We start from the raw sequence: 27,571 nt of genomic DNA, 5'->3' as shown, positions 1-27,571 counted from the left end.
TGAAGAAATTCATTATCCTAACAATGTAGTTCTTTAACTTGTGAAAATTGTTCAAATTATCAGATTTCCAATGAGCAATTCATCTCAGAAGTGCATTTCTGGATTTAAACGCACAAATAACAAAGCTCTTGCTATGGGATTCATAAACTAAATGACACTGCTTCTGTTTTAAGTTCATGATTCTCCACGACATACCATGAACTGCATAAATAGATATCTGATAGAATAAATTAGAAGAAACGCATAAAAATAGAGCATCCCCATCCCCTGGCATGACGTTTTCAAATTCCTCCACTCACTTACCTTCAAAACAAAATAATTGTTCTACCCTTTCCCTTGCCCTGTTTCCCAAACACCAGGTCTGTGCATTTGCCCGACGTATATGGATAAGCGTCGTGGATTTACAGAAAAGGGATTATGATGTATCGAATCTGGACATATCTTTCCCCTATGAACTTTCGCACCAAATAAATGGGGAGATTGAGTGAAATAGACTAAGTGGAAGGATTAACGAATACAAACCTCGTAAGAATATATGAATCCTTCTCTGGATTGAACTCATCTCTACTGATTCGGAACTGTTTACGGTTCCCTTCAACCTTTGGCGCAACAATCTTCCCTCGAATAAAGTACCCTATAAGCCTCTCTTGAGGTTTATGAAGCTATTGAATAGCCTCCCCTTAATTCAAAGATAGTATTCCTTATTTATAAACATAATTTTCTAAATTAGCCCATAGAATTTACTCCAACAATCTAACCCCTTCTTCCTCTTGTTTGATAGAGTTAAAATATATTTAATGAATATCGATTGAAGTATATCATATACTATTAATATGTATTCCAAATTATCTCTGTCTTTAACTCGAATGAATATAAATGACACACCTGTTTAATATCCATTTAATCCCTAGATTTGGACCCTATCCATAAAAAAAAATATCTATTTTGACCGAGGAAACTGAGAGAGACTATTCTTCTAAAAAAAAGAGGGATTACATTCTCCTTTTATATACAAATATATTATAAATTATATCATGTGAAATATTACGGTATGTTCACATTTTTTTAATAAAAATTATGTCCCTATAAAACTAAATATATATATATATTTGAAAACTTGATATCCATAGATTTACGATAGAGAATAATTTATGTTTTCCCACAAAAGTAATCGAAAATTTCGCAAGAATAAAAAGTAAAATAGAAGGTGGGAACGAGGATGGTAAAGGTTTTCTAACGTCGGGTGTATTTTATTTATATACATCTCTATCTTTTGACTCGAATCTAAAATCATATTTAATTCATTTGCTATATTTATAAATTAAAAAAAAAACACAGCTATATTTGAAATATATTATATAGGACACAATGATATTCGAATAATATTCCTAACGTGGGTGGCAATGGGTGGTAATTAGAATTTGTTACAACTAACAAAATATTGTAATTGGGAAAAAAAAAAAAAAGGCAGAAAATTAGTTGGTTATTAAATAGACGGCTGGCGCTTACCACGTCAACGCAAGTAACGTGCTTAATCACGAATTAGGTAATAGTTAAGACCGCCAACTGCTCCCGTTTATCTGTAATACAGAAACTTCTTTGCCTACAAGCGAAGGAGAAGGATTTAGCCTCACGCGCGCCGTCGCGAAGACCGTTAATTAATCGTAACCTCCCTTGGTTTGCAGATTCTTCTTATGGAAAAACCGTTGAAAAGCCGCCAACTCCCGTGTACACCCCCACGCGCTTTCCGAGTTCGGTACCCTACACGATGGTTCTGACGTGGCGGCCGTGACTAGGCAAGTGAAAGTTGAAAAATACAGGGCTAATATTACAAAATTACGCGTACCAAGAATGCGAAAATTCCATTTTCAAGGGCGCGCTGTTTCTCTGCGTTTTTCACCGTCGATTGAACCACCGGAGTTTTAAGGAACGCGGTTTTGATTCCGCCCGGGGGGAACCTTGCTCTTCTTCTTATCGTTGTTGTTGTTGTCGTAGTTTTAGTTGATTATTTTTCCTAGAAACGTTTCGGTTTCGCTGGATCGGGAGAGCTTGGTGCAATTGGAGCGAGGAAATGAGTGGATGGGATAGGGTTGGATCGTCGAGTTCGAGATTGGGCCGTGGCAATTCTGCCATGCCTGAGAGGACCTCCTCTTCTAACACGGTTCGACTCGGCCGAGTCCAGCCACAGGCGCCTGGATATCGCACCATCTTCTGTAATGATCGCGACGCCAATCTCCTTATCAAATTCAAGGTTTGATGTTTTCTCTAAGTATTGCGTTGATTTATTTCTTGGCATCGTGTCCTTGTTGTCATGTAGATGTAATGCGAACTTCGATTTGTTTTATTACGACTCCCGTAACTTGGCTTTGGTTCTTGAATGTTTTTAAGAAAGGAGTAACGTGAGTTGTGAGCCAATATATTGTTTCTCAATTTATCTTCAGCCAAGATTTTTTAGTTTTTATCTTTTTCCTTGAATTTAAATGGCTGTCCATTTGATATTGTTTGCAGGGGAATTCAGTTTCGACCACAAAGTACAACTTCTTCACGTTCTTTCCGAAAGGGTTGTTTGAACAGGTAATAAATTTTAAGCGTCCCGAGTCTCTACACTGTTTGTTCATTTTGTGACTTCAACACGCCTTTTCGTTTAATTGCTGTCCGGTAGATGATTTTATAAAATGAATAAGTCTCTTGCTGTTACAAATTGGAGTTGCAATTATTTATCATACCATTGGTCCAAGAATAAGGTGTATTGTAAACGGTAATCTTATAATTTGTTGTTATTAGGAACTTCAGGTTTTGCAATTGAATGGCACAGCGTGCTCTTTACTGGATTTATCTTGTAATTATCTTGAGGAATTGGAATATGTTAAAAAGATAGGCCTATATGACGTTAGTCCGGGGTATTTTTTGTTTGATGAAATGATTTGGTTTGATACTAACTTCACTGTACTACAATTTATTGTCTTTTTTCACTGTTGAGATATTGTTATTACTGTTGTATAAATGTTAACGTTGTATCTGCCACTATTGTAAATTTTTTTGATCCAGAAAGTAAAAAATTGGTTGCCCTAAAAGAACACAAGAAAAGGAAGAATATATGATCATCCTCCAAACCCAGACCAAAGGAATTTACCAAAAACCACTCCAATTGGCATTATTAAAAAATGTTAAACTGTTTCTTTCATTGTTATTGTTGTTATTTTTTGTTTTTGCTAGTATTGATTTAACCCTGCCACTACATCACTTTTTTTGAAACAGTACATGTCTGATTAGAGTTCTGTATTTTTTTTTTTTTAACTGACAGTTCAGGCGTGTGGCTAACCTATACTTTCTTACAATCTCAATCTTATCCACCACACCGATCAGGTTAGTCAATAGATGGAAAGGCGTGTTTGCATTTGGTAGCATCCCCCAACTGCGTTTTACATTGTTTCATAATTATTGTTTCACATCTAGAAGACGTCATGTTGGTTGTTTTGGCTTATTCTTACTGTTGTTAATATTTTTGTGGAGTTAACATGAAATAAGGTTATTGTAGTTTAGAACTGTTAATTTCTCAACAGTACACCATCGGGATTCATGAGATATTGATCAGATGATTTAGTACATTGGAGAGCATATTGTAAAATCCATAAAAAAAAACCCTCAGATATTTCAAATGGAATTCAGATTTGTAGAACAATCTAACAAATTTGCCAATTGGGTTGAGAGGAAAAAAGGTATTATTAGCTGCTTGTTGAAAGGTATGTGATGGTTTTTCCTTAGAACAATAAAAAACTTCTTTACCCAATGCTTGCAGTCATCATGTAAAGATGAAAGCAAAGATCTTGTTGCTAAACACTTGTAGATCCACTTTATGGTAATTGTGGCTTGTGCGGAATATGACAACTTTCCAATTTGGGGAAAGAAATTGTAACTTTCTTTGAGCTCACTGTTATTGTTACTTCCTCTTGAAGATGTCTCAATGGTCCTTTTTGTAACTTGAACTCTTTAGATTGTGCATATTAGGGAAGTTTATTTATTATTATTATTTTTCGTAACTCCTTCAGTTTTTGTAGGCTTCAAGCCTTGTTCATTTTATTTATTTTTCAATGCAGTATGTTACTTATACAAGGAAAAAGAAGAAAAAGAAATTCTTGATCTAGCCTTTGTGCTTGTTTTCTACTCTTTTCAAGCCTTGTTTTTTTGCACATTTTAAAATAATTCAGGGCTTGTTAATTGTGAAAAAAAATTGAAATGTTGCTTTAAATTTTTATGTTGTATTCTTGCTTAATCTATCGATGTATTTGATTTGAGACTTATGGTGTTAAATCGGGGTCCAAGCCATTGAATACCGGTTTAGTGTTTACTGATTGCCTTTTAATTATTACTCATTGTGCAGTCCTGTGCATCCAATCACAAATGTGGTCCCTTTAAGTCTGGTTCTACTTGTTTCTCTCATTAAAGAAGCATTTGAGGACTGGGTGAGTGCCTTTCTGTATAGTAGCCTTGCAATTTTTTTGATTCTGACGTTGAAATTTTTTATCAGACAATTTCTATATAGCAAAAAAAAAATATATATATATATATAAGGTCCTTCGAATGCATAACTTATTTGTTTATATCATAACATTTTAATCTTGCCATGCAGAAACGATTCCAGAATGATATGGCAATTAATAATAATCTTGTAGATGTGCTGCAAGATCAAAAGTGGGAGAGCGTTCCTTGGAAAAAGTTGCAGGTTGGGGACATTGTTAGGGTAAGTGTTTTATTTTATGGCTAACATCAGCGTTTATTTTTTCTGTTCTCTATCTCAGTTTTGAATGTTTGAAAAAGAAAAGAAAAAAAAAGAAAAGAAGAGAAAACCTATTATTTGAAGAACAAGGTTGTCATTAGATAGGGGTTGTTTCCTTCTATGATTTGGATTGGACAATGATACTTTAATTTATATTTACGTGATTCCTTTGTTTTTAATCAAACACAAAAATTAAGTTGATTTGTTATGATACGTTTAATTTCATATCATCAATACTTGAACCTTCCCTTTCACACTTGTGACCTTGGAAATTAAGCATAAGACCTAACAAGTAGTTATCAAAAACTTAAGTTGATGGGTTATGATAAATTTAATATTTTATCAATACTTAATACTATATTATGACTAGGTTTTAAAATGTTGCGTTTCCAAAGTTTAGAATATTTTTAATCATGATCTCTCTATGTTTCTGTTACCTCCCTCTGTCACTTTTTCACCCTTCAAATGTTGTATGGCCTTGAGGTTTGAGGTAGAGAGGGATATGAAGAGCTTTGGTTGTCAATGAATGAAGGAGATATTAGATTAAGGTGGACGGTGGGTATGAGTGGGGGGGCTATAGTGTTTTTTCACTCTACTGATGTTGATGAAATTCTTATAAAATAGAAAATTATAATTTGATGAAAGCTTTAATAAAAGTTCTCTACGAAATGATCCTTTTTTTTAATTTTCTAATTTTTATAATTAACCGTTAGGCTTTATTCTTTTGAATTATTTTTTCTATAATTAGTTTAGGTCTACTTGGCTCCGTCTGTTGGATAGTCGTTTTGTATACCCTTTTGTATTCTTTTTTTTTCTCGATCTCAATGAAAACTCGATTTTCATCCTAAAAAAAAACAAAAACAAAATAGAAGTCCACTATAAAAGGAGGTTCTGCAAAGGAAACAACGTACGGGTCAGTGGTTGAGAAAGGGAGATAAAGTATTTGCGCTCTCTATAGATTGAGTCCTAGAAGGGAACCTGTAACTTTACTTCCATTGAGATGATGTCATTGATGCAGATTCGGCAAGATGGATTCTTTCCTGCAGATCTTCTTTTCCTTGCTAGTACAAATCCAGATGGTGTCTGCTACATTGAGGTTCTTCTTTTATTCATCTCAATACAAATTTAAGTCCTTTTAGTTTTAACTAGCGTAGGTTTTCCCCCTTTTGTTCATTTTAAATAAGCACTGATCTAATAATGGTGATGAATCCAGCTTCCAGAAAGTTCAAAATGTTTGAATTTTATTTATTTATTTTTGGTTCGTAGACTGCTAACCTGGATGGGGAGACAAATTTGAAGATTAGAAAGGCCCTGGAAAAGACATGGGATTACTTGACGCCAGAGAAGGCATCTGAATTTAAAGGTTCACATTCTATATTGATCTTTTGTAATCTTGTGGGTTTTGTGACTATTGACGTCATGATTATATTTCCTTGGTTACTTTTATGGTTCCATGCACGATTTCATTTCTTTAGCTTTATTTTTCATTTTATATTCATAAATTATATTAATTATTTTTTACCACTTCAAAATGCAGGTGAAGTACAATGCGAGCAACCAAACAATTCACTCTACACTTTCACTGGCAATGTTATTATTCAGAAGCAAACATTACCTCTCAGCCCAAACCAACTTTTGTTGCGAGTACGAATTGTTTTTTTTTTTTTTCCTTTCAATTCTGCAACTTGGCTTCTTACTGTTGTGTTCCTTTATCGCCCCTAAAAAAAGTTGATTCTGGTCCAATTAACTAGGTTTCTTTTCCCAAAACCTTTGTGATAAACATATTTTCCATTGTGAGGGCAACTTTTGTTTTCATTGATGTTTTTTTTCCTGATTTAATTAGTTATGCTTGGTAAGTGCGATAGTGTTTGCTATATTTGTTTAACTATATAGCTCATTAACTTTTATGCTTTCTCAATATGATGGTAAACAGGGATGCAGTCTCAGGAACACGGAATATATTGTTGGGGCAGTTATTTTTACAGGCCATGAAACAAAGGTCTGCCATCCTGTATCAATTAATGGATTTTTTTAATAATGTCATCTTGGTTTAGGTGCCAAAAGTTATCTTGATTTCCTTGTTTATTTTGTGAGTTTTAAAATTTCACAGTTCAGCAAAAATTATTTAAATCAATGATTTTTATATCCTGGGATGTCTAGAAGGACATAAACATAAAAGCTCTTGAGGAAACATATGGGGATTTAGACTGTGTATGGAAAAATAAGAATTCACGTTGTCAGCTCCTTGTAAGAGATGGCTTTTGCATAGGGGTTTGAGTTCATTTTCTTCTTCAATAGGTTCAGACCAGACACTTATTCCCCTTTTCTTTGTCATTACTTAGATGGGATTTACATTGGGATATGTATAATACTCCTAACATGCTGAGGAGGAGTACCAACTAAATTAGCTTAACTGTGAAGCAAGGGGATACCATGTCTCAGCTTGGGAAGTAGTTGGTCAAATTGATTGTAGGAGAGCTTGGAACCTCTCATCTGCCCCCTCGTATGTACTTGGCCATTTTTCCTGTGAATGAAAATTTTCATTCAAAGTTTGTTTATAATGTTTAATCTGGTTTGTACCCCACCGAGGGTGGCTCTGGTGGTAAGAGATTGGATCTTTTGGAGATATCCTCTAATTTTCTGTGTTCCACCATTAGGTGGAAAAATTAATAATTTGGCACTTATTGTCTCTTGAAGTTGGTTATGGGTTCTGTGAAGCCTTCTTGAAGATTAGTCAAACTGGGTTTTTACAAGGAACATTACCTTTCAACCCATTCTGCGTGCACTTCTTTTTAACACCTCACTCTGCCTCATCTCTTTACTTTCTCTTTTTATTATTGGTTTTTGTCCTTTTCTTGGTCAAACATAGATTATGCTGATTTTATGAAATCTATTTGGAATTAATAAATATGCAGGTTATGATGAATGCTATGAATGTTCCCTCCAAAAGAAGTACACTGGAGAAAAAACTTGACAAACTTATTCTTACGCTTTTTGCTACTCTCTTTATCATGTGTTTGATTGGAGCAATTGGCAGGTATGATAAACTTGATCCATTTTGTTAAGTTATCTACGCATTCCTATATAGTTTTTGACGGTAATGGTTTACTCTATTTCTCTGGTGCTTTGGAACTTGTAGTGGCGTGTTTGTAAACAAAAAGTACTACTACTTAGCTCTTGATAAGGGAGGGGAAAACCAATTTAACCCTAGCAACCGATTCCTGGTAACTTGTTATGGTTAATCTTTGTCTCTATTCTTATTCCTCCTATATTTTGTTCTGTTGATACTGAATAGTGACTTCAACAGGTTGTCATTCTGACCATGTTTACCCTTATTACTCTGTATTCAACCATCATTCCTATTTCTCTTTATGTTTCCATTGAGGTGGGTAATAATATCTATCCTTCAATTAGCATTAGTAATGCACATATTCATCTCTCGAGGATCTAATTTTCCCCTCAATGCAATTTTCAGATGATAAAATTTATTCAATCGACGCAATATATCAATAAGGATCTAAATATGTTCCATGCTGATAGCAATACCCCTGCATTGGCTAGAACTTCCAATCTGAATGAAGAACTGGGGCAGGTAAATATTTACTCGACCAATTTTAGAAGCTATATGGAAATTGTAACCTTTTTCTCAAAGATGGTACTTCGGTCGTTTTAAAATCGTGGCTTTTGATCAGGTAGAGTACATCTTTTCAGATAAAACTGGTACTCTTACCAGGAATCTAATGGAGTTCTTTAAGTGTTCAATCGGTGGAGAGATATATGGCACTGGTGTCACTGAAATAGAGAGGGGAATTGCTGAGCAGAATGGCTTGAAAGTGGAAGAGGTTTGTGTTCTATACAACGTATGCAGTGATGAAGGATGATATCTGAACTCTGATGGACCAGTTCAACTTAGTGAGTACTTTTTTGCAGGAGCACAAATCAGCCAATGCTGTACAGGAAAAGGGATTTAATTTTGATGATGCTAGGCTTATGAGAGGAGCATGGAGAAATGAACCCAACTCTGATCTCTGTAAGGTATGTTAACCATTTTTAATCTAATTACAATAATGTACACGGTTAGTTATGAGTATGGTCCAACCAATAACCACATTTTTTTTTTAATTCTAAACTTTGCTTCTTCAACTTAACATTTGAGACACCATAGAGTGGTGTTTGTATTTAAAGCCTTTATACAAGCCATAGCGTGTTTTCAAGTGTGATGGCTTACGAAAAGTAACTAATAGTGATGTTTTGTTTATTTATTAGGAATTTTTCAGATGCCTTGCTATTTGCCATACTGTACTCCCTGAGGGCGATGAATCCCCTGAAAAGATCACATATCAAGCAGCATCACCTGATGAGGCTGCGTTGGTAACTGCGGCTAAAAACTTTGGCTTCTTCTTTTACAGGTTTGCACATTTGTCCGAATATGTTTCATGAAGTCGGGGATAATTATTAAAATAACAACAGATTCCAGTGAACTCTGTCTCCTGTCCATTATGCTAGTCTTATAATCCAGTGAACTCTGTCTCCTGTGCATTTTATATTTTGTCTACTCCCATGTGGCTTTGGCAGAGGGTTGGAAGGTTTCCTCCCTCTTCAATTACATTCATTGGAAAGGATTGTACTTGTAAAGATTTTCCATGTTGATTGTGGCCCTAAAAATGTACCCTTGGCTCAGTTGTCATGGTTAACTTCAATTATGGAATATATATTCTTCATTCTGATTCTGGAACTGATAGATTTTTTTAATTGTATGTCTCAGTAACATCAGGCAGTAATTTCTGTCCACTCTGTTTTCTCAGGCGTACACCTACTACAATATATGTTCGTGAATCTCATGTTGAAAAGATGGGTAAAATTCTAGATGTTTCTTATGAAATTCTCAATGTACTTGAGTTCAATAGGTTGGTATACAGTCCTCTATCAATATACTTCAAACCGATACAATTTTACATGCAACCATTATTAATTTGTCAATTGTATTTTCTGTTGATAACAGTGTAAGGAAGCGTCAGTCTGTGGTGTGTCGTTATTCTGATGGTAGGCTTGTCTTGTACTGCAAGGTAATCCTCTAATATTTTGTCATTTAGCTTTCTGGTCATCAGATTTATTGATATGTGGTTCATTGCACTGACCAGGGTGCTGATACCGTTATATATGAGAGATTGGCTGGTGGAAATGATGATCTGAAGAATATAACGAGGGAACACTTGGAGAAATTTGGATCGTCTGGTTTGAGAACTCTATGTCTTGCTTATAGAGACTTGCATCCCGATATGTATGAAACCTGGAATGAGAAATTCATTCAAGCTAAGTCTTCACTAAGAGATCGTGAAAAGAAATTGGATGAGGTGGGTTAAGTAATTATGCTGGTTTCTATTCCCGTAGTAAAGTAGGACTATGATTCTATTTTCTTTTTCTGGTGCCATCATGGAAAGGTTACTTGCAATAATCCTGGTCGAAGCCATTCATGTCAGGACATGTGCTTGGTCCATTGTTTGTTCCTTGTGGGAAATTGTGTGTTACCTCTATTCTTGAGATGTATGTTCAAAAGAGGAAAGAATAAATGAACAACCTAGGTGCTGGGTACAGCATCCCCACTCAAAGAGCTACAAAGAAAGGTCTTCTAATGGTTAATAATCGTCAAAAAAACCATAATTACAAAAGAATTTCATCTCTATTCTTGAATACTATATTGAGGAGTGCAATTGCTATACTAATCAGAATAATTTAATATTTTATCCCAGTCAGTATTGTAAGCTATGAATTGAATGGAAAAGAAAGCTCTTACTACTAACTTTAGTATTCATGTTTGCAAGACCTCGATCTTCCTTAGTGTTAGAACATTGATTTCAAAAGTTGATGGAATTGATTTGGGATCTCATATTTGTCTGTAGACTATTGAATTAATTCTTGTTAAATTTCTTCTAAAGGAGAACTTCCTTCTTCATCGACTTGTGGAGCCAAATTTTGTGCCATGATGATATGACATTCTCACGTAGAAATTATGAAAAAAAAAATGCAGGTTGCAGAACTTATAGAGAAAGACCTTATTTTGATTGGCTGTACTGCTATCGAAGATAAGCTTCAAGAAGGAGTACCAAACTGTATACAGACACTTTCTAGAGCCGGTATCAAGATTTGGATGCTAACGGGAGACAAGATGGAAACTGCTATAAATATAGCTTATGGTAGGTTGGCATTTTGGCAATAGCTACAACTCCATTCATCTTAGTCCCCCTTCCCTCTTAACTTTTGATATATATCTTTAGTAAATATAATAAAACACACTCAAAAGTAAATAATTCAATACTTATATTGTTCTTAACTATTTGATGTATCTTTAGTTCCTATCTTTTTCAGCTTGCAATTTAATAAACAATGAAATGAAACAATTTATTATCAGTTCAGAAACAGATGCAATCAGAGAAGTTGAAAACAGGGTAAGCAGCCAGCATTTTAGCTTCGTGATATGCTTACGTGATCAATGTTGTTATCAGCTATATTACTACTAATACATGCATCTTTTGTTAGGGTGACCAAGTAGAGCTTGCACGTTTTACTAGAGAAGAAGTAAAAAAGGAATTGAAGAAATGTCTTGAGGAAGCGCAGCAGTGTTTACAATCTCTGTCTCCACCAAAATTAGCACTTGTTATAGATGGAAAATGTTTGATGTATGCATTAGATCCAAGTCTGCGAGTTACGTTACTAAATTTGAGCTTGAATTGTAGTTCGGTTGTTTGCTGCCGGGTTTCTCCTTTGCAGAAAGCGCAGGTTAGACTTCCTTTAGAAATTAACTCGATCCATGGCATGCTCTATTTTAATTTTTATTATTTTTATGTTACTATGCCTGCTTATCTACCGAAGTATATTGCTTTTATTTAGGTTTCTTAGGCTTGCAACAAGAAAGAGGAGTGACTTTTTAATTAAAATATATGCATGTATCAGAGAGTTACCTTCTGCTTGTTACTATTTGACTGTTATAGTTAATTACTATGGGTTGGCTCAAGTCAAAGTTCATACTCCAACATTTTTAAGTCAAATCATTGTAATCATCTACAATTTTAAGTATTCTATTTTTCTAGTTTTTCAATGCTCGTTCATGTCTGGTCACACAATTCTGTAGGATTTGTGAAAACATAAAATTAAATGCCTATAAAATTAAAAAAATTTAAACAAGAGACCCACCAGTTAGTTAGAGAAACCCCATCTCTCTCTCCTTTTCTTCCTAAGTGGAAGAAAACTTTCAATGACTCTGTTTAGTCATCTCTTGCAGGTGACAAGTCTGGTGAAGAAAGGTGCAAAGAAAATAACACTTAGTATTGGTGATGGTGCTAATGATGTTAGTATGATTCAAGCAGCTCATGTGGGCATTGGAATAAGTGGGCAGGAGGGAATGCAAGCTGTGATGGCTAGTGATTTTGCTATTGCCCAGTTTCGCTTTCTCACAGATTTACTTCTTGTACATGGACGATGGTCATATCTTAGAATCTGCAAGGTTCCCTCTTTTCTTTTTTTTTTTTTGCGCTTTTTGAACTATTTCTCGCATGTATTCTCATTCACTTGCTGTTTATGACATTTATTTTACGAGAATTTCAATTAAATGTTTATGAACTTACTTATTCTCTGGCAGGTTGTCACATACTTCTTTTACAAGAATCTTACGTTCACTTTAACTCAGTTTTGGTTCACCTTTCAAACTGGATTTTCTGGTCAAAGATTCTATGATGATTGGTTCCAGTCATTGTATAATGTCATATTTACGGCCCTACCTGTAATAATGGTCGGACTATTTGATAAGGTAGTGCATTCTTTCTTACGACTTTGCTCATGGCATGTAATGCTCTGCTATTGAAGAGATTACTATAGTTCGTGGAGGATTTCTTTTGTTTCTTTGAGATGAAATCTATCCTTGTACTCTCCCTACAAATTAATATTATATTTTTTGTATTCTTTTTTTCAGGATGTTAGTGCGGCCCTATCTAAAAAGTACCCCGAGCTCTATAGAGAGGGAATAAGAAATGTGTTTTTCAAGTGGAGAGTTGTAACAACTTGGGCCATCTTTTCCGTCTACCAATCTTTAGTCTTTTATTATTTTGTAACCGCTTCCAGTTCCAGCAGTCAATCGGCATCTGGCAAGGTGTTTGGTCTATGGGATATCAGCACGATGACTTTCACATGCATTGTAGTGACTGTGAATTTGCGGCTGCTTATGATCTGCAATTCAATTACTAGGTGGCATTACATAACGGTTGGGGGAAGCATTTTAGCATGGTTCATGTTTATTTTGCTATATTCTGGTCTTATGACACCACATGATAGGCAGGTTAGTCTTGTTGCCCTTTTATTCAATTTTAATTTTAATTTTAATTTTACATTTTTCATCTAATGCTCACATTTTATTATTACTCTTTTGCTGCAGGAAAATGTATATTTCGTCATATATGTCTTAATGAGCACACTCTATTTTTACGTAGCTGTCCTCCTTGTCCCTGTCGTTGCGCTTCTTTGTGATTTTGCTTACCAAGGGTAAGCATTCTTCAAACTCTTTTGTGATATTATAGGTAGACAACATCACGTAATTTTCTTGTTTCTTGAACTTCTTTTTTTGTAAGTTTATCGTTTAGGGCTGCAACCCATTTAGCTTTATACAGAGTCGAGACTCGTAGGGCAATTGTTTTTAGACTTTAGATCTACGTATGTTGAACCTTGGTCTTTTCTCTCGGGTTCGTAAATTAAAAGCCTAAACAATTAGGCATAACCTATCTGGCAGCTTTCTTTTTCCAAGATGGGAGCGAATTCTCATTCTGGAATTCCCTCTTGTTTAACAGAAAAAACATCAAGATTAAGATAGTGACTCAATTATTTTTCATTGACAATTTTCTTTTTTTTATGTGGATACAGCATTCAGAGATGGTTTTTCCCCTATGATTATCAGATAGTTCAAGAAATTCATAGGCATGAACCTGATGGTAGAAGTGCGGTAGGATTGTTGGAGATTCCGAACCATCTTACACCGGAAGAGGCAAGAAGCTATGCCATGTCTCAACTCCCGCGGGAGTTATCGAAGCACACTGGCTTTGCTTTCGATTCACCTGGCTATGAGTCATTTTTTGCTGCACAGCTTGGTATTTATGCCCCACAGAAGGCATGGGATGTTGCCAGGAGAGCCAGTGTGAAGTCAAGACTAAAGATTAGGGAAAAGAAATGAGATAGAACTAATCATTATATTGTACAAAAGTTTTCTCATCAGAAGTGAACCTCAGAAAAATCATTAGTACTAGTTTTGCTGTGCCATATATTTTCTCCCATTAGTTGTCTTTTTTCCTCATGAGAGCCTAGTGGTTATTAGGAATGTAATGGGTGTATATCGATATCTCGATGTAATTTAATACCAAGTGAAAGTGTAATTTCTGACTAATTGGATTGTAGCTATAGCCCCATTGGAACCTTATAGCAGTACTATTAAGGGAAATTTTTCAGAACATGTCTGTTTACTGCTTCATGGAGATGGCTGCTTAAGCCATGTAGCCTGTGTGCAAGTTGTAGACGACAGCATAGAAAATGGCATCGTTGATGTGATGGTCTTTGCTACTCAACTCTGACCAAATTCTTAAATATCCAATTTCAAGAACTTGAAAGGTCTTCAAGCCTGCAAAATATCAGATTCAAATTCCCCAAAGATTTCGACCTCTGAAACGGGTCACAATTGTTGTGGATGCTTTAATCTTTTGAACTGCAACTTGTAGCATACGTTTGATCCATTTGTTGGGCTTGTTCATCAGCTTTTTTAGTGTAATTCTTGTTGTTTTAAAAATCCATTGCTTGAGTGGGAAACTTTCCATAGTCAAGAACTGATGTAGACGACAATTAAGAACTTAATTATGTGGTGCATCATTTATATGCTCTCTATTTTTGAGACATAACAAAAACTAAGAATCATTTTATTTATCATATCTTTCTTTTTTAAGAACAATCAAGTTAAATTCAAGAGTTATTAATTCTAGAAGAACCTTGCAAAACTACTTTCTTAGCCTTAGCCACTATTTTATTCCAATATCAAAACATTGAAGTGTTCTACATAGACGACACATGGACAATTCAAAAACGAAGAAACTCATCAAAATTAAAAGAGAAAAAAAATGGATTTGGGCATTTAGAATCGTTGCTTTGAGGATATGTAAACATTAAATGAAATATTGTTCCAGCAGTGATCATAATCATATCAAATTAGTGGGAACATATTACCAAAGTTGTCTTCTGGAATCCATGTGAATGAGACTTCTAACACTGTGCAGCATTCCTTTTCATCTTCCATATTAAAACTATCAAGAAGAAGAAATCCCGACGAAGCTTTGAAACTTCTTATACTAATTGATGTCTTATCCATTTGAAGTTCAGACACTCGACGAGTAATTAAATTTAAACTCGGTTCAGGTGTTTTGACAACATAATATGCAGTCTTGTACGAGAGTGATGGCTTGAAGGAGAAGGAAGATATGAAAGAAAGATGCTTTGAAAACCCAATTAAGAACATTAGATGATAATGTAAGTGTGAAGTAATTGTGTAGTGCTCCAAATGGCTTCCAGCTCTTTCCTCAATTATTGTTTCTTTTTTGTACGATGCCTACTTCAGAACCCATCAGCTCACAATCTGATTCTATTCCTCAATTATATCGTTTTCTTATTAATTAATTAATTAATTCCTCACCCATATTATAAATAAACTTTATTAATCATGTATTATAACTTTTATTTATTTAATATCTAGATACGTATTGACATTCCTCTACCCTACTATACACATCACATTTTCTCTTCTTTCTTTAATGTTCTTTTTGTTTTCCATCACAATTTTTTAATTAATTATTCGAGTTTCGTCGACCATTTGTCTCACCGACCTTATTTTGACCTTAATATTAAAACGAATTTAGAAATATGCTCTTTGAATACCTCGTATTCGAGAGATGTGCAATAGGTATATGTATCAAATATTCATCTATAATATATTCAATCTTGTTTTTGATAAAAAATTAGAAACAAAAAACTTAAGTGCTAATCGAGAAATAATTTAATTTTTTTCCCAACGTGGGATAAATTATATAGTTATAGTATAAAGTTAAGGTTAATGATATGATGGTAGAATATATATGTATGGTTGTTTGGTTGGAGAATATATATTGTAATGTAAATAAGAGTTGGGTGGTAAGGCATTTGATTCCTTTAAGCTCTTTTTTGTTCATAAGACTGTGAGATCCCATAGGGAATGGATTAGAAACATTGTGCCATATGCTCTCTCTTTCTAATATATATAACCTGCCTGCCCCCTCCTTCCCCAATTACATATACATATATACAAACAAATATAAACAAAGATTCCCCGTCCCTAAAATAAAATTCAAAACCCTAATCGCAAAAACGATGTCTAATGAAAGTTTCAAACTTTTAACTTCTCGAGTCCTATTTAAATGAATTGAGATGACTAAAAGTTATAACTTTGATAATAGACTACATAACTCATTTGAGATATTTTAAACTTTTTGAAAGTTTTATTAGACGAAAAAAATGATAGTTTTATGGTTTAACAAGGTTAATTTATGTTGTAACTTTGATAATGGACGTACCGAATTCGAGATATTTTTAAACTTTTATTAGACTAAAAAAATGATATTTTTATGTTTCTTCACACACAAGCATTGGAGTTAATGTAATAGGAATAATATTAGATGTAAATTAATATGACATGTTAGAATATAATGGTGTGTGTGTGTGTGTCAATAATAAACAAACAGGCAAGGCAGGGTTTGAGAAAAGTGCAACAGAATCCACCAACCCTATAAAGAAAAAAAAGACAACTCCCTAATTAAACATGCACTCCCCTTTTCTAAACAAACTCCTCTCCTTCTCCTTCTTCTTCTTCTTCCTCTTCCTCTTCCTCTCTTCTTCTTCTCATTGCTTGACGCTACTTAAGATAACATACTTCGACCTATCGCCGTTGTCATCTTTACCTCTCGAGTCGTAAAGTTAACTAATCTCTCTCGACGTACATAGACAGAAGTATATATATATATATATATATTTATGAGAAGTGAAGGTAGTTGTTGCTCATTTTCTTACTTCAAGGTCTTGCTTGGAGCTGTGGCTGTTGGGATGTTTGTATGGCTTTTAATCGTTGGCATGCCCGACAGCGGAGAACGGTCGATGGCGAAAACAACAAGCTGGCCGGCAGCTAGGTCTGAGTTTGAGGGAAGCCATATGAAGCAAGCCAAGGAGCTTAACTTCATGAGCAAAGTTAAAGTCCCTAAAGGACCCGACCCAATTCATAACAGGTGAATTTTTTCGAAGATCAACTTTAACATAGCAATGATATCGAGTTGTGTTCAAATTTCTTACTGGACTTTTGTGAGATCCCACGCCATTTTGAGAAGAGAATGAAACATTTTTTATGAGGGTGTGAAAATTTTTTCCTAGCATATATCTATTGATTTTAAGCGAGTTAATATTTGTTGGGTTTGGTTTGCAGGCGAATGGGAGTAAAAGGACGGCCACCCGCCTGACCTTAGGCTTAGGCTTAGGCTTCCTCCAGTTTGAGAGGAACTCATGCCTCTTGGTTCTTCTCAACGTTACCCTTCAAACAACATGCCTCTTATTTGTATTCTAATTTCAATAATCCAAAATAAAAAACATCTGGATTGTACATATCTCCCTCTCTCTATGTGTATATATATGGGCTTGGGCTATTTATTTGTATTCTAATTTTGGTATAGCTTTTAGAAAAGAGAAAAAGGAAAGGAAATAGTTGTTCAAATGAACCTAATTCTTTGAATAATTTGAATGTGTAGAATTGGTGGATAATTGTAACAAAAAATGAGTGATGTACTAGAACCTGGAATTTGACTGCACCCTGCCAGATGCAAAACCAGCCGTTGAAACACTTCGCTTCCTTCTGAAGTACACAACTGAACCGCTTATAAGCAGCAAGCCTAGCACAATGCCCTGTCCACAACAGTACACAAAATGAAATGAATCCAATCAAGATAAAAGTAGCATGCTCTATTAAACAACCAGTTGGAAAGCATCTATCTTTCTCTCCAAAGGATAATAGTTTTCACCTATTCGGCACTATTCGAATGTAACAGCCTAAGCCCACTGCTAGTAGTCCCTTTCGAGCTTCCCCTCAAGGTTTTAAAACGCGTCTGTTAGAGAGATGTTTTCACACCCTTATAAGGAATGCTTTGTTCCCTTCTTCAACCGACGTGGATCTCACAATCCACCCCATTGGGGGCCCAGCATCCTCGCTAGCACACCGCCGGTGTGCCTGGCTCTGATACCATTTATAACAGTCAAAGCTCACCGCTAACAGATATTATTTTCTTTGGGCTTTCCCTTCCGAGCTTCCCTTCAAGATTCTAAAACGCGAGGGAGAGGTTTCCACACTATCATGAGAAATGCTTCGTTCCCCTCTCCAACCGATGTGGGATCTCCCATTAAATGTTTTGAAAAATAGAAGACGGTATTTAAAGCACAGTTTCAAAGTAGCTCAAATATTTATCTATATTATCTGTTCGGTGATGAACAATGGAATTATGACTTAATTAACAATATTTTGATTTTAATACGAAGAGGAACAATTATTCTTCCATCTAACTTTACAAAATACAAGATGTGAAGAAGAAAAAAGATAGATTGACAACAAAGTAGCACAAAGAATGAACCTCCATAGTACTGCAAATCTGACTAGATATGATGTTAGCTATCATCTTAACAACAGAACCGCTGAAGAAAATCCATAGATTACACTGATTAGCCATCGAATTTTGGTTCTGTAAAAGATGAACAGGTCTCATGAGGTGCCTTAACTGTCTACCTCCCATTGATGCATTCTCTACTTAAGAAGTAAATAGGATCTTGTGGCAAGTAAAAGTTACAGACAACAATTAAAATAAATAAGAACAGCAGTAACCATAGTAGCATGACTGCATAGCTATTTAGTTGATGAATACTTTCGGATTCAAAATCAATTATACAGAGTAAAGCAAATTTGAGAGAAGATAATAAGGCATGCAACGGCCATTAAACCATTAATTGCAATAAACTAAACCCTTTGAAATAGAGCAGCTAAGATAAATGGCATACCTCAAACCCAAGTACAGACAACTTTTCATCATTAACTGATGGAATACAGCTTCTGTAAATGATGTAATCCTGGGAACCAACTGTTCCAGAGATAGAACCATCCCGTTGATGTCTGTGTGCAACTGATGAAGCATGATCGCTTGCATCACTCTGCAAATGGTTCACAAGCTTGTGCTCATAAGACATTTCAAGTGTTGAGCGACCATCATGAGATTTTTTCTCATTGGAAACTTTTGATGTGTCTTTGACTTCCACACATTTCAGGGGAATACGATACCCAGTCTCACTGCAGCCATAATTTTCATCCTTCTATGTGACCAAAAAGAAGAAGATAATGAAAAATTACTTCTACATTAAATTTTATACAAACAAGCAAAGCAAAAGCTACCATTAAACAGGAAACATTGGATTTAAAGATGGAAAATATACAACGGACTACCGTTCCCAATCCTAACACATTAAGAACTGAAAGCCTAGCACTATCCAAATATTAACTACAGAGTCAACCTTGTCTGTCCCTGTGGCTATAAAATCATAGTATCTGTAACCACCCAAACACACCGCTCGCTAATATTGTCTTCTTTGGACTTACTCTCAAGGTTTTAAAACGCGTCTACTAGGGAGATGTTTCCACACCCTTCGTTCCTCTTCCATTGGATGTAAGATCTCACAATTCACCCCCCTTGGAGGCCCATCGTCCCTGTTGGCACACCGCCCGGTATCTAGCTCAATACCATTTGTAAAATTTCAAGTCTACAGCTAGCAAATGTTGTCTTCTTTGGGCTTCCCTCAAGGTTTTAAAACGTATCTACTAGAGAGAGATTTCTACACCCTTATAAAGAATTCTTTGTTTCCCTCTTCAACCGACGTGGGATCTCACAGTATCCATGTTCAAATCCAACTAACCAAAAAGAGAATGATTTTCCAAAAAGGATATGGGAAAATAGGTTAGAGGATCCAAAGTCATGGAACTTTGGTGTCGATCTTGTCTTTTTCTGTTTTGTGAACTTGGTAAGTGCATTTGTTACAAATTAAACAATGTATACCCAGCGTGAACAAATTTCCAAAGAAAGCACAACATAAAATTTTGGCCAAAGAGAACGAGAACGCAAGGGGCCTATCATTATCAAATTCTAATGCATTGAAAACTGGAAGTTCATTGCTGCATGATGAAAAATCTGACATGCATTTGCAATAATCTCGTTGCTACTCGCTATAACAAAAATGATATTGAAAAGCTTCACTGTTTCATCACAACCAATAATCTAGAACTCCAACAAGCTAGATCATAATTTCTAGATAATTCAACCCAAAAAAACAACGCATGCCAACTGAACGGGAACGAATAAGAACACCAGTATTTAGTTTATCTCGATTTAAAGACCTAACGAACAGATACCTTTTCGGAGAGGAGGCACGCAACACAGGGCCCGGAACGAGAGCAATCAAAGGTAACGTTACTTCCATGAGGAGACTCTTTGAAACTCAACAGAGCTCTGCGCCCAAACCCTATCTCAGTTTCTTCGTTTCTCCCGATTCTGCCTCTGACATTAAGAACGAACGCAACAATTCGCCATGGAATTCCAATAGATCAGATCAATAAATAACACAATGATCAATAAGAACACATAACGTAGAAAATTAGAGCTTACAAATTCTGTTGAGCGTCAAGTGAAGCAGAGAAACAGAAGAGAAGGAGAAGAAAATGATGCAACGAAAAATTCCAACACATTATTCACCTCTGAGCGAACCTCTCTTACCAAAATCTGCAAATTAGATATCGAATTAAATGTGTATGCATACTCGATATTTTATTGAAGTTTCGGAAAGTTGTTAACCGATCAAGCCAAACCGCCCCTAAAGTTTCTAATCCAACGGCTGAGATTTAAACTTAACGCAGTGCTAGAGGCTGTGGGGCCGTCAAAATCCCGGCAAATTATCCTCAGTCCTCGGACCTTTTATTGAAGTAATTATCTTTTTACTCGGTTTCGATGGAAGCGGGAATTCTCTTCCCCGCCACTCTAATTCCATGGAGTCCCAATTTCAACTGCACTCTCTGCACTGTTCGTCGCTCTTTCCCGCGCATCGTAAGGGCTTCTTCTTCTTCTTCCTCGCTCTTGCGCACGTACGTCGGTGGAGTTTCTCTCTCAGTCGTTCTCTTTAATAATCGCGCCGTTTCTGGATTGCTCCGTCCCCGATGCCAGCAGGTTCATCGGTAAATTTTAAAATAATGTATGGAATGTTGTTTTTGTATTGCTTATTCTGGAATGTTGTAAATACATCACTACAATTAGTAGTAAATTAAGAGAAGAAATCATCCATTTGCGGAGGCGAGGATGGAAATTCTTTCTTCGATAACTATGTTTTCATATTTTGGCGGTGTGATTTTGCGACTAACAATAAAACCATTATCAATTTCGGCGGTTCGCAGTCAAGAGCTATCAGATTTTCATACTCAACCTCCCCCACTTTTGTTGAACGTGATTAGATGTTGTATTGATAACAATAAAACTAGTAACATCTGAGTTGTTGTGGTAATACACTGTATGGAACTTTCGCGATGATGTTTTAAAACTGTGAATGGGATGTATCTGACAAATTACTTTTGGTATTCAATTCTAAAGACAATTCTTAGAGGAGGAAGGAAAAATTCTGGACTAAGTGGTTAATGGTTACTTTTTGCTGCTTACTCTTAGGGTATGGAAGTATCTGTCAGAGGTGGCATGCTGCAGGTTTTTGATTGTTGGTTATGATGAGATGTGTATATTTCAAGTTGGTTTTGCTGCTGAATCAGCTGCGGGTGATGGTGAGGCCGAACATGTGGAAGCTGGTAAATTGATGCAGGGATTGCTCTATCAAGGAATTCTCAAATCTCAAGCTCGTGAGTAGTAAATGATCTGTGTACAGAGATCAGCACACAATGTACTACTTGATTGTTGTGCAATTGTAAACATCTGCAACTATTCGTTTTAAGAGACTATCTTTCCTATTATTGTAGAGAGCTAGTTGGCTAATCTCTCTTTTATACAGGGAAGTCGGAGCTGCCATTTCTTACTTCAAATACTCAGGTACATTGCTTAATACTATTCAGGTTGTTGTTAGATTTGTTCCTTTTTCATTTTTCTTTTATTCTTTTGGTATATATATAAGGCAGATAGTTTTCTACAGTGGCTTCATTCTTGGGTATTTGTCACTCTTTATAAGTGGTAGACGTATAAACTACCGAGCTCATTTTTGTGTCTCAATGTTTAACTTATCATGGTTGGCGTGCAAATGAAGCTCGAGTTTGAAGCATCATTTGGTGCACTTGATGAATTATTTGGTTGTTAGCATGTGTAATTAGCCCTCACATTCTCTTTCAGAAACTTGGGAGTTTTCTCCCTGTCTGCTGGCTTAAAAGAGTCTCTCCTTGAATAGAGTATCTACTTTTTCTCTGAAGCTAGAGTCTGCTATTCTACCTATCTGCTTGCTTAAAGCCCCGTTCGAATGGATTAGAACTGTAGCTCAACCTTTTGGTTTTCTTAAAGCCCCTCTTTTGAATGAATAGAACTGTAGTTCTACCTTTCTGTAGTTGCTTCGATTGCACATATTGTCTGTATACTGATGGTGACGACCTTTTCCTCTTTCTTTCTATGGCATAATTACTCTTTCCAGCTTCAAATTTGAAATGTTCACTGTCATGGATTTCACTCGTTGAGAGAAGCTGGATGCTACTCTATTGAAATATTTGAATAATTTTGAACCGTGGTAAAATTGAGCTTAAAGTGAACGGAACTGTTGATGGACAAACATAACTTGGTTATTTGATTGTTCATTTTATCTATTTCCAATATTTCCATTGGCGAAAAGAGATAGTATTGAAGCCCCTGTAAAAGCCAGACGAAGCAACTCAACTAAGTAGTTGATTGCTATGTATGTTCCATATGTGCAAAAGCTTCTCCTTTTCTTTCAACCATCGACTCTAGATGTATTCACTGATTGAAGGTAATGTCTGGTTCGTTCACTTTTATGCATTTTCTGTCTGTGGTAATGCTGAGTGCATTCTTACATGTGTGTCCAACCGACATAGCAGACAGCAGATGATTTATTCAAATTTGAAGTATGAATCAGAAAGAATTTCATTCCAGCATCTGAAAGTGTAAGTTAAAAACATGTGACTAAATCATAGCATGTCGATGGAGTAAAAAAATAATCAGACAAACATTCTATTTGTAGAAAAAAAAAATCTGTTGCTTGCTGTATGATTACTGTGTACAGGTCACTAAGCTGCAGGTTGCCAAGAGTTGTTAACCAGAAGCTTTTTCCCATGGTAGGAACCCTGTCAAAGGATCTGACAACGAACTCTGTATAAAATCTCTCAGTCCAGTGTCCCAAACTTCACAGAACTGTAGCCTCCAATTGGGTGGTTCGATTGCCTCTGTCCCAAGCCCAGGTGCTCTATCCTTCGACCCTTCATTCTGTGCCTCTTGCCAATCTACAACATAGGTAGCTACTCTTCTGTAAAATTTAGCTCGAAAAGTTTCCCACACTTGGTATTTGTAATGGTTTATGACAGCATTGCTTTTAGGTACATCAAAAAACCCAAATCCTTGTTTCAACTGAAAGTGATGAACAACATTGAGAAGTGTTATATCAAGCAAGTCTGGCCGGACAAACGATTTGTGTCTCTCAGGGTTCTGGAGACGACAAGTGTACCCCATTGTCACTCCCTGCGGTGGATGTGATGTTAAACCCGATGGTCCAAAACTATGACATGCCGTTCTAATCTCTGCAATGGCGGTTGAATTGGAAGTTGAAGCAGATGAGTCGGCAATGAGAGAACGAAGGGCATTGCGGCCGGCAGTATGGTATTCTTGCAGATGGCGATACTTTGAAGGGAAGTAGAAAAACTCATCAACATCAAAGAAACCAACCCACTTACATTCATCTCTAGCTCTCAAAGCACAGTGTGAGAAACCTGCTTCTTGGGTTTTAAGCCATGGCCAGGTCAGCCTACTGATATTGTAGTCTTCCAGGTTGAGCTCTCTAATGACTTCTTCAATGCCATCATCACTATTATTGTCGTAGATGAACCAGCGGCCCACTCCAAGCCAGGCATGGTACATAATCCACTCACGAAGTGCTGCCGCTTGGTTCCACACCATTGTGCACACACAAAGCTCATGTTTTTCCTGATTTCTTTGCAGGTCATTCAGCTTGGAGTTGAAGAGTCTGACCACTGAGGGGAGAGTCACTTGAAGATGGGCTTTAGTATTGACACTGCCACGACTCACTGTAACTCGAATTCCCTTTTCCTTGTCCAAAGTGCTCAGCGCACCAGCCGGCAAGGAGCACCTGATAATTTCTTGAGCTGCAGTAACTGCTTTTGTGGTAAGCACATATTCTCCGTTATTGTTTGAATTTCCCAGTCTAAAGTGGCAGCTGAATTCAGTCGGATTTGATTCCTTGTGTGGTCGGAGATTTAGTCCCTTGGCAAACACCACAACCGTATCACCGTCAATAGCTGCCTCATAAACCACCCTCTCCCACGAGGCCACTGGCTGCCTATTTCTTACCAACCAATGGTCATCAGCTCCCACGCCGCGCTTCCTCAAGTCCACGGCGGAGGCCGAATAATTCAGCGGTGGTAGTGGACATCTGGCAATCGATCGGAATTCATCGTACTTGTCCGTGGACAGAACTGACTGTTTGAGAGTCTCTTGATTCAAACCTCTAGCGACTGATTTGAAGTATAAACAGTCCAATTTCTCATCTCGGTTGAATTTTCCGGCGACCATCAAAAGCAAATGGTCAGGAAACAAGACTCGGCTTTCAACTCTCAAAGGCGAATACTTACTGCTCAAAGAACTGTCAAGGGTAGACTTGCTAGCGGAAGTAGACAAACGGGAGAGAGTCGTGGAAGAGGCATCGAGAACTGGCCGGAACGACGCCGCCGCAATCGAAAACCACCTAGTCGAAGAGAGGAACAAGAGAAAAGCAAAGAAGAAAAGGCAAAGAAACAGAGATCTCCGAGTAAAGAACTGAACTTGCGAGGTCGACCTGGCAAACCGCTTCCTCTTCCGCCGCTGTTGTTCCCAATCCATTAACCCAAAATTCACACAGAACCCAAATCAGAAGAAACCTCAACCGCAGCACAGATCCAGTCAGATGAAAGCAGGAGCAAGTTCGTCGAGTTGGGGTTTCCCAATAACCTCGTCAGTCTGCCGGAGACGACAAGAAAGAAACTCTCAAGCCTAAACCTGTAATTAATGTGGAAGCAGAGTTTATTAGTTGAAATCAGAAAAGATTCGGCTGTGATGATAATGACGAAGCTGCTGATTGATTGCTTTCCGCTAATAAGTGGAGTTTTATTAGCAAAGAGGAAGCGTAAACTTAACTCCTCTTGGGCTCTCGTCCTGCTCCTGCTCTGCAAGGCCAGACTACACCATCGACATCTTTTGAAGCTTGAAAAATACTTGTTTTTGCTCTTTTAATTGGCCCATACCGTATCAAATACTCACCTTTATGCCTTTTTTTCCTCTCTTCTAAACTCCAAGGCCGTGTTTTTTGTTCAGAAGAGTAAATGATTAGCTGGAACAATAGACTTTTGCAGCAGTTCATTTCTTTATTAGGCTTAACTCGTAATTAAACCCTTCAACTAAATTCTCATACTTTACATACACAAATGCTGAGGCTTTTATTTCGTAGACCCATTCCTAGGAACCTTCGACAGACATAAACAAACAGATGCTCTGCTTGCTTCGATCTTCCCAAACGTTAAACCAGATGAATATAAAAATGACTGTTGTTGGAATCTTAATTCAATGTTATTATTGATTGAAAAACCTCCGCCAAATTTTCGGCATTTAATGGGACGGGAAATGCACGTGGAAGGACGCGAGAAGATGGCTGCCACTCGCTGACTCACCGCTTTCATTTGTTTTTCAATCATTTGTGAATTCCATTCCAACACTTAATATTCACATGCCGTCCATTTACTATGAAACTAAATAAGTCCTGAATTTCCTTCAATTATTGTTGTTTTTTTGTTTTTATATATAATATGCCCATATGTCCTTTTAGGAATTTTGTAATCAAGTTAAATAATACCCTTTAATTCTCGTATGCCCGAGAAATGTTATTTAATTCTCGTTCAATTTTTAATTTTATTTTAGTATTAGCGAGATGTATTGTTTTAATGAATTTCGATTTCATATTCGTCAATTCATTTATAATAAAATAGACCATGATTGAAATATATGTGATTAAAACGTTAGGTAGAACAAGTCAGACGAAGGTTGATGTATTAGGCACGAAATTAATTCAAATTCTATCCAATTGTCTACTAAACATCGTTGTCTATAAACATGTTTTGTTTTAATTAGATTAGTGAATTAATTAGGCCATCCCATCGCTAATTAAACCAAAGTCATCACTAAAAAGAGTCTAAATAATTGAGCTTTCATTATAAATACACATTTAATCCCTTGGCTTTCTTTGCCTCCATAATTATAATCTTAACTTTACAATTTCATAGCCGTTTTGAACAAATTGCATCAAAATGTGAACTTCAATCTGGCAATCAAAAGAGGGAAATAAAATCAAATCAGGAAAAATTTCCCAAATCTGTATGGAACAAAGAAAATGAATTAAAGGAGAGAGAGAGAGAGAGGATGAGAGAAGATTTTCCTGGAAAGTGAATTAGAAATTTTCCGGGAAAGTTTCAAAATGGTTTCAATGTAAAAGCTTACTATTTATTATTTGAATAATTAAATGGATATCAATTATCATAGGCTTAGTTAGGCTAATCAACTTGTGGCCTTTATTAACATAATTAAATTGGGTTTATTTATTTATTTATAAAATGATATTATGGGCAAATGTGGACAAATTAAACAGCTCAGATTTTGTATTAATACCCCTTTACTTTATATTCTGTATTTATACCCTTTATATTCCAAGTTGGAATTTTCAAACAAACAAAAGCTCATCATTATACCACGTGGCATTGGTTTTATTGGCTCACACTTTTCAGGGATAAGATTGGTCAAATAAAATACGCGTTAAAGAGACTAATATGTCCCTATTCAAATATAAACAATTAGTTTAGGGAAATATTTTAATTAATGACATTTTGATTTAAACTAAGAGGTTTAGGGAATGAGAAATTATGTACCCAAACGAACGCTTAAATTACACGTGCAGGGGCAAAATGGGAAAATGAAAAAAAAAGTTGTACTGTCCTCCAATCACGTTTGACACGATCAATTTAAATTACTTAACCCGAACCATAAGGATTATATTTTTTTTTTCTTTTCGATTTGAATTAGATTAGGTTTTTGGAAAATAAAAAATTTAAATAAGTTTGCGCGTTGATATTTTTTGGTTAGGTGACTCGACCAAACGGAATTAGTGTTACAATCCAACCCAACCCTACTATACTTTTAAAAAATATTAAAAATATTTAACGTTATAATTTATGTTAATGACTCTTTTGTTCTTCAGACGTAGCATATATTATAAATAAGTATTTTTTAAAAATAATTATAAAAAATAAGAAACTCGACAGCCCAACCCAGCCCAAATTCGCTTAAAATATTTTTCAATCAAACCCAACCCAACTGATGTTTGGGCTGAATTTGAGTATCAGAGGCCCACTAGAATACTGTTTGGGTT

The 27,571-nt window shown here is 36.1% G+C and overlaps 3 protein-coding genes and 2 long non-coding RNA genes across 11 annotated transcripts; 3 read left to right on the top strand and 2 right to left on the bottom strand.

Annotated features, from left to right (window-relative positions):
• Positions 1 to 1,845: 1,845 nt before the first annotated feature.
• LOC111447495 (phospholipid-transporting ATPase 3-like) lies at positions 1,846 to 14,267 on the top strand. Its single transcript, XM_023086700.1, has 27 exons — positions 1,846 to 2,251; positions 2,509 to 2,574; positions 3,305 to 3,366; positions 4,382 to 4,463; positions 4,631 to 4,741; positions 5,796 to 5,873; positions 6,044 to 6,140; positions 6,315 to 6,421; positions 6,711 to 6,776; positions 7,693 to 7,814; positions 7,917 to 8,001; positions 8,085 to 8,162; positions 8,253 to 8,369; positions 8,470 to 8,619; positions 8,708 to 8,812; positions 9,044 to 9,186; positions 9,583 to 9,684; positions 9,780 to 9,843; positions 9,919 to 10,131; positions 10,806 to 10,971; positions 11,144 to 11,223; positions 11,315 to 11,554; positions 12,057 to 12,278; positions 12,414 to 12,581; positions 12,744 to 13,106; positions 13,203 to 13,309; positions 13,685 to 14,267. Exons 1-27 carry the CDS (start codon positions 2,072 to 2,074, stop codon positions 13,989 to 13,991), a joined length of 3,681 nt encoding a protein of 1,226 aa, XP_022942468.1. The 5' UTR covers positions 1,846 to 2,071; the 3' UTR covers positions 13,992 to 14,267.
• A 2,230-nt stretch (positions 14,268 to 16,497) lies between these two features.
• On the top strand, positions 16,498 to 17,479 carry LOC111447965. Its single transcript, XR_002711347.1, has 2 exons — positions 16,498 to 17,109; positions 17,304 to 17,479. It is a non-coding gene; the product is annotated as an uncharacterized LOC111447965 (long non-coding RNA).
• A 39-nt stretch (positions 17,480 to 17,518) lies between these two features.
• LOC111447964 lies at positions 17,519 to 20,698 on the bottom strand. 4 transcript variants are annotated; one of them, XM_023087377.1, is made up of 5 exons: positions 20,569 to 20,698; positions 20,316 to 20,460; positions 18,917 to 19,225; positions 18,496 to 18,603; positions 17,580 to 17,776 (listed from the first exon to the last, which is right to left on the bottom strand). In XM_023087377.1, exons 1-5 carry the CDS (start codon positions 20,646 to 20,648, stop codon positions 17,660 to 17,662), a joined length of 759 nt encoding a protein of 252 aa, XP_022943145.1. In that variant the 5' UTR covers positions 20,649 to 20,698; the 3' UTR covers positions 17,580 to 17,659. The 4 variants fall into 4 exon arrangements, with proteins under 4 accessions (XP_022943147.1, XP_022943145.1, XP_022943146.1 ...); XM_023087378.1 differs by having other exon boundaries at positions 18,917 to 19,222; XM_023087380.1 differs by having other exon boundaries at positions 18,917 to 19,202.
• A 40-nt stretch (positions 20,699 to 20,738) lies between these two features.
• LOC111447966 lies at positions 20,739 to 23,130 on the top strand. Of its 4 annotated transcripts, XR_002711350.1 has the most exons (4): positions 20,778 to 21,131; positions 21,613 to 21,862; positions 21,947 to 22,900; positions 22,989 to 23,130. It is a non-coding gene; the product is annotated as an uncharacterized LOC111447966 (long non-coding RNA). The 4 variants fall into 4 exon arrangements; XR_002711351.1 differs by having other exon boundaries at positions 20,739 to 21,123; positions 21,947 to 23,130; XR_002711349.1 differs by having other exon boundaries at positions 20,741 to 21,148; positions 21,947 to 23,130.
• On the bottom strand, positions 23,015 to 25,515 carry LOC111447962 (glycosyltransferase family 92 protein RCOM_0530710-like). Its single transcript, XM_023087376.1, has 2 exons — positions 25,294 to 25,515; positions 23,015 to 25,155 (listed from the first exon to the last, which is right to left on the bottom strand). Exon 2 carries the CDS (start codon positions 24,997 to 24,999, stop codon positions 23,203 to 23,205), a length of 1,797 nt encoding a protein of 598 aa, XP_022943144.1. The 5' UTR covers positions 25,000 to 25,155; positions 25,294 to 25,515; the 3' UTR covers positions 23,015 to 23,202.
• Positions 25,516 to 27,571: the final 2,056 nt, after the last annotated feature.

Source organism: Cucurbita moschata, unplaced genomic scaffold (assembly GCF_002738365.1).
Source record: "Cucurbita moschata cultivar Rifu unplaced genomic scaffold, Cmos_1.0 Cmo_Scf00009, whole genome shotgun sequence".
NCBI lineage: Eukaryota > Viridiplantae > Streptophyta > Magnoliopsida > Cucurbitales > Cucurbitaceae > Cucurbita > Cucurbita moschata.
Note: the sequence above shows the minus strand (reverse complement) of the source record. Positions and strands in the feature narration are given on the sequence as shown.

Excerpts from the sequence above, each read along its gene's own strand:
- LOC111447495 (XM_023086700.1), top strand. The coding sequence starts at position 2,072 with ATGAGTGGATGGGATAGGGTTGGATCGTCGAGTTCGAGATTGGGCCGT. Across the intron at positions 5,874-6,043 it reads ATGGTGTCTGCTACATTGAG|ACTGCTAACCTGGATGGGGA; the intron begins GTTCTTCTTTTA and ends TTTGGTTCGTAG. Across the intron at positions 12,279-12,413 it reads CATATCTTAGAATCTGCAAG|GTTGTCACATACTTCTTTTA; the intron begins GTTCCCTCTTTT and ends ATTCTCTGGCAG.
- LOC111447964 (XM_023087377.1), bottom strand. The coding sequence starts at position 20,648 with ATGTGTTGGAATTTTTCGTTGCATCATTTTCTTCTCCTTCTCTTCTGT. Across the intron at positions 18,604-18,916 it reads TGTCTGTACTTGGGTTTGAG|AACCAAAATTCGATGGCTAA; the intron begins GTATGCCATTTA and ends CATCTTTTACAG. Across the intron at positions 17,777-18,495 it reads AGATTTGCAGTACTATGGAG|GGCATTGTGCTAGGCTTGCT; the intron begins GTTCATTCTTTG and ends TGTTGTGGACAG.
- LOC111447962 (XM_023087376.1), bottom strand. The coding sequence starts at position 24,999 with ATGGATTGGGAACAACAGCGGCGGAAGAGGAAGCGGTTTGCCAGGTCG.